General features: G+C 39.8%; 1 protein-coding gene across 1 annotated transcript; it reads left to right on the top strand.

The window, feature by feature from the left end:
* On the top strand, positions 1-2,845 carry hoxb1a (homeobox B1a). The gene is made up of 2 exons (XM_043674771.1): positions 1-649; positions 1,419-2,845. The coding sequence occupies exons 1-2, from the start codon at positions 58-60 to the stop codon at positions 1,760-1,762; spliced, it is 936 nt and encodes a 311-aa protein (XP_043530706.1). The 5' UTR covers positions 1-57; the 3' UTR covers positions 1,763-2,845.
* The last annotated feature ends 3,254 nt before the right edge of the window (positions 2,846-6,099 follow it).

The raw sequence follows: 6,099 nt of genomic DNA, 5'->3' as shown, positions 1-6,099 counted from the left end.
CTTGGGGTTTCAGGGGCAGGGAGAATCCCGAACAGGTTGACCGTCCATCACTGGCAGATGGACAATACCAGGATGAACTCCTTCTTAGAGTACGCAATTTGTAATCGTGGGACGAGCGCCTACTCATCCAAGGGTTACCACCATTCAGAACAAGGGATAACAGCTTTCGCTCCTTGTGCAGGTAACGTTGACAATTGCAATGGTGATGGACGATTCTTAGTAGGAGGAAACGCACACAATGCATTCCAGCATCAGCACCAGTCAGCCAGTTCCTCGCATCATTCCAGTTTGGGGAACCCATACGCCAGTTCAGGCCCCAACAACTACACGACCCAAACTTGCAACCCGGGTTACAATCACCATTACTTTTTCAATCAAGAAACGGATGGGGCATACTTTCAAAGCTCGGGGTACACTGCCAATATAGCGTCCAATGTCAATCCGCTTTCAGACGGTTATTGTGGTGTCTCAGGGCCGGGTCAGTATCAGCATTCCTACGGCCAAGAGCAACAGGGTTTGCCGTATGGGATTTGTGCTAATCTGTCTCCATCTCAAGAGGTGGAGAAGGAACCTCCCGGCACCTCTGATTCATCCTCTTCGGGCCAGACGTTTGACTGGATGAAAGTGAAAAGAAATCCTCCTAAAACAGGTTAGTATGAGAAATGCTCTAATCCATTCCTTACCTGTGCAGTGAGTCAAAGAACTGGCTAAAATCCAATTCATTTGCTTGCTACTTTTTTTGCAATTTAATTTCTTCAAATGGCAAAAGTATGGTGACGTTAACATCCGTTTGTTTCCCAACAAACGTCCAAAGTAATGAAAAATACTTTTGCCCTCTGTTTGAACTTTGCTAATTAAGACCTACAGTATTCAAGTGGAGTTTCACCGTCACCCATTCGCTCGGCACTCCCCCTTCCGGGAATCAACTGGAGTAAATAACAGTTAAATGTTCGGTTGATTCTTAATTTATGAAACCGACCTGAAAATGACAGACAGATCTTTGTAGGAAGCTGAACTGCGGCTTTAAGTGTGATGTCCCTTAAGATCTGACTCTGTAATTAAACCTTGTGAACAAGCTGTTGCACAAGTTGCTATTTTAATATTTAAGATTTAGTTTGGTTTAGTGTACTTTATATTAAAGAAGATACTTAGAAAAATACCAACGGGAGGGTGAGCAAGTATTTGCAGTCACGTTATACTGCTTCATTGGAAGTTTAAGTGTTCTGTTTTTGGAATCTTGTCGTTTAATGAGATGAAGTAAATTCAGTCTAAAAGCTTCGCGCTGTGTTTTATCTCTTCCCTCTATCAAGTTCCGGGACACTAAGTGCTGAAGTTGTTGGTTAATGCTGAGGAATGGGGGATGGGTGGGAGCTGCTCACGTAGTGCCGGTCTAATTGTTTCCTTTTTCGTTTTTGCAGCCAGAATTGCTGATTACGGTTTAGGTGGTCAGACGAATACAATGCGGACCAATTTCACCACCAAGCAATTAACTGAACTGGAGAAAGAATTCCATTTTAACAAGTACCTGACCCGCGCCAGGAGAGTGGAGATAGCTGCCACGCTCGAGCTGAATGAGACCCAAGTAAAAATCTGGTTCCAGAACCGCAGGATGAAACAGAAGAAGCGAGAGAAGGAGGGATTCGCACCCCACTTCTCCGTTCACTCTGCAAAAGAGACCGGAGACGGTTCAGACAAATCATCCACTACCTCTCCATCCACATCGCCCAGGTCGTCCACGTCAGAAAACCTCCAGACCTCTTAATTCGGGCTACATATATAATGAAACTAACAAAAAGAGAATATGACTTTAAATTCTTTCATTACTGGTGTTAATTGCCCTTTCTTTTATTGTTAACATTGTTAGAAGCTCAGGGAAATGACCAAAAAAAAACATTGCACTTTTCCCATGTTTACAACGTCAGAATCCCACATTTTGATACCTATGATTGCAATACTGTAACATCACATTGACCGGCTGGTTGTATATTATATAGATATATTTAGCTTGCGATTTCGACTGCTCGCCTTAAGTCATTGTTAACTTCATAGGGAGTCACACAGCCTTGACGTCTATGCATAGATGTAGATCTCAGTTTATTTTGTATTTAAGAAATGTGATTTTAAACGGAACTGTTTGTATATATCGGAAATTGAGAGGAAAAAAAACACACCGTTATTCTGCAGTTTGATGCGTTTTATGAAATCTGTGGTACTTCTTTGATTGCACTACGAATACTGTAACAGGGTCATCCATTAAAAATATACATGATAGGGTTAGAAAGGAAATGCAGATTGGAAGAAATTGAATGAAAAATGTAGCAGGTGCGAGTTAAATGTCAACATATAAATACTAATCTCATTATTTTAATTTTATGGTTTTTTCGTTTGTTTAATTATTAAGAGATCAAAGCTGGTTGTTTCTTAGTTCAAAAACTGTTAAACAGTCAAATGTTTCCCGAAAGAAATGATAATTCGGAAAATATTTGAAGTTTCAACTGACTTTAAGCCTCAGAATCAGGTACCTGTTAATATCAATGTGAGCAATGTTGGAGTGGATCTGCCCAAAAATATGTCTTAAAAATGCATCCACAAAAAATTTCCTCAGCAATTACTAGCTGAGATTACAGTTTCTCTAGAAAAACCGACGATACGATTTTGTTTTTAAAAAAGGGGCATTTTCCATGTCACTAAGCAAGGCGATTGGAGTAATTCTACCTTAGGTGGTTATGTTATCATGTAATTGTTTCACTGAGTTTTATCAGTGTAGTTTTCCCAGCCCGTTTAGCAGCTCTTCCAACATGCTCAATTTCGTTCAAATTACAACCCTTGTGCTCAGCTACCTCATTCCAATAAATTCGATTTATTTCTTGTAACACAATTTGTTTCTCGACTATTTCCATTTCTCTCAGTTTTCTTTCTTAAGACAACACAAATTATGAGAAGACGTCTTTCTGCGGAAGTCTATGATCAAGCTTTAATAACGATGACAATATGATGATCTGGACCTATGTTTTATTTCCTGTAGTTATTGCACTTTGACCACTATGAGATATTCCAATCCATAGCCAGTAATCTATCTGCTGGCAGCCCATAAATAAACCAATACACATAACCAGGTCAGCTGAATGGTGGGATTTTAACACATGAAGTTCCTCTTGTTTCAAACAAAGTACAAGAACTTGAAGATATACAATTACAAACAAGCAGCTGGACAGACCAACCCCTGTGTGTGCAAGCATGGATCATTTCAGAAAAGATTTAATTCAATGAATGAACCACGACGAAATCTTAAAGGAAATAGTACTCTCAGGTTGAATCTCCTTGCTGAATGATGTTAAACAAACACTCATCGGCTGCGTCTTTAAAATAAATGTATAGGCGAAGCGAGGAATGCAAGAGCAAACTCCGGATGTACCAGTGACCTTTTTACCTCCAAACGCCTCTGGGATTAACAAACAAGTCAACAAAGCCGCTTGAGGATGACACCATTGTCCATCTCAGGCAGATAATTCTAACTTGTGAGATGTGCAGGTATATTTTATATACCCACTGGTGGCTCGACATGCAGTGCGGACCTAACTACATAAACCTTGAGACATTTGTTCAAAGTAAAATACTTCTCTGCACCGCTCACTGCCCCGAATAAACTGGTGACTGGAAAAGCCAGATTCCGATATCGAATATAACATAATGCAATAATAACTGAAGTGCGAACTAAATCGGACCGCTCAATATTCAGACTGCGATCTATATAAACTACGGATGTGATTCAATTGTGAGCGTCAAGGCTGATTGGGAGATTTAGTCCCCCTCTCGCACGCAGACATTCCTACACTCGAGCACACAAGACAGTTTTTCTACAAATTGCACATATTCATAGATGATCCCAAACATGTCCATACGCGGTTATTTACACATGTACACATTTGTGCAGAAATAACAATCAGATATATAATATCACACGTACACACAAAACTGTACACTCACACATGACGTACTCTTGTCACAAATGCTCTGACATTTTACGCTTGAAACGTTTTCATTCTTTTTTCTGTAAAAAAACAATTTAAATATTTCTCATTAAAAGAATACGGGCGCTGCCGTCACTTTAATTGGAGCTTATTTAATAGGAAATCCGTATATGAAAAGTTCGACCAGATGCGGCATGACCCGCGTTAGTTGTAAACTCTTTACTATAAGAAAAAGGCTGCTAAATTTGAGAAGTTCAACAAACAGTGTTTAAAAACGCAGAGGAGATAAAATATATTGCTGGGCCTGGGGTTGACAATTCCTGAGATAAAAGTCATTTTGCCTTTTGGGACAGAGTTGTTTAGTGCAAACATTTTTCCCCTTATTCAGTCATTTTTATTCCATTGCAATGAGTGTTAAAAAATTAGAACTAACTTCACCCAAACCAGCAGACTGTACGAAACCTCATGGACGCACAATACATTTCAACTGAATACATGTGCGGCAAACAATGATGTAACCAGGACTCCTTCTGATCTGTCTTGTGTTGTGGAGCCTAACAAAAGACAAGTGTAGCCTTCTACGGAAATCGGGAATTGTTAGAGAAAATCGTTGCAAATCACCCGGTCCCTCCATGCAACGAGTTTTTTTTTTGTTGTTTGGCGCATTGTTACTGAAAACATCTAAGGAATTCACCGACTGTAAAAAGCAATAAATACTGTTTAGCCGTGTTTTATGTACAGTGCTCCTTTGGTCAACATTTTATTTTCACTGGCAACCACACACCCCTTTGACCCTTCTAAATGCAAACTCTGCTGCGAATCACATACTTCTCATGTCACACTTCTCTCAAACCTGCCTTTGATATGCATTGAATGAAAGAACTATTCGGAGTGAGTGACTTCAGCAAAAGCTGTGCCAACCCTCACGTCACCCCCACCCCCCTCCCAGTAAATACATAAATAAAGAAATGACTCTCGTCTTCAGTCCCAAATCATCCCGAGAAAGCTGAAAATCAATAAAAGCCAAGGTCCGAACGCCTTTTCTGCTTGATGGCTGTAGGGGATGCTTTTTAGAAAAAGTAATTTCAAAGTGACTAACTGAGCACTAAGGCCATAGCCATCTGCTCCTGACGACTTTGTGTTAATTGCACTTGTGTTTTTGGGAGCTTTTACCCTCACTATGTGATGTCTTTTGATGTAAAGGAAACCGCACTCATAAAATTTATGACGGTTCCCTTTGAACTCTTAACGGTCCTTTGTCATTCGTGTTTCTTCTCCCTCACAAGGTCCGCTCTTGAATTGGCTGCAACTTCACGCGTTTTAAAATGAAATACTTCTTGCGTTTAACGAAAAACAAACAGTGAAGATGCAAACAGCTTTAAACAGACAGCAAGGGGCATAAGTTTCCGTATCTTGTACTGTTTCAGCTCCTCTGCACTGACGTTAAGCCTATGACATTTCTGTTTCTTCATTTTCTAATGACACGTTTCTATCTATTTAACGTATTATCGTTTCCTTGAAAACATTACATCATGTTTTGAGAGGAAGGCTCTACAACAGCCCTGTTTACTCCAACCTGTGCAGCGTCAGAGAAACCGCACATAGAAGTGATTGAAGTGAGATTAAGAGTGCATCAAGCAGAGCAAAGAGACTGTCCCTCCCACCGGCGTATGCAACTTGATTTCAGAATCGTCGAAAGCAGTTGGCTAAATGATTCCACGCTCTTTATTATCTTACCCTCATATGTGTTTCATTTCAAGTAATTCAAGCGATTAAGGTGCAGGAAATAGCAAGTTGGTGATTAAGGTAAACAAACAAATTGTTTCACCCCCTTCCATTGAAGGCAGAAAAACTAAAGTTATGGCAAATGCACATTAAAAAAAAACAGCATTTTGTCAGGATGGATAACATTCATCAGGATCTTTTGTGGCTATGTGTGTCTCAGATCATTAAAACACTTGCCTACAGACAAATCAGATTGTTCATTTACCAAATCAGATCAGAATAGCGACTTATAAAACTTTCAATCGTCTCAAACACTACAGAAATTAAAGTTGTAATATGCATATATGCAAGTTATTACATTTGTGAAGGACGCTGGGTTTTTTTTCCTATCCCCAGTTAAAAA

Source organism: Chiloscyllium plagiosum, chromosome 33 (genome assembly GCF_004010195.1).
Source record: "Chiloscyllium plagiosum isolate BGI_BamShark_2017 chromosome 33, ASM401019v2, whole genome shotgun sequence".
In the NCBI taxonomy this organism is placed as follows: Eukaryota; Metazoa; Chordata; class Chondrichthyes; order Orectolobiformes; family Hemiscylliidae; genus Chiloscyllium; species Chiloscyllium plagiosum.
This window is presented reverse-complemented; position numbering and strand designations above follow the sequence as displayed.

Coding starts and splice junctions, on each gene's coding strand:
- hoxb1a (XM_043674771.1), top strand. CDS start 58: ATGGACAATACCAGGATGAACTCCTTCTTAGAGTACGCAATTTGTAAT. Junction 650..1,418: donor AAGAAATCCTCCTAAAACAG/GTTAGTATGAGA, acceptor TCGTTTTTGCAG/CCAGAATTGCTGATTACGGT.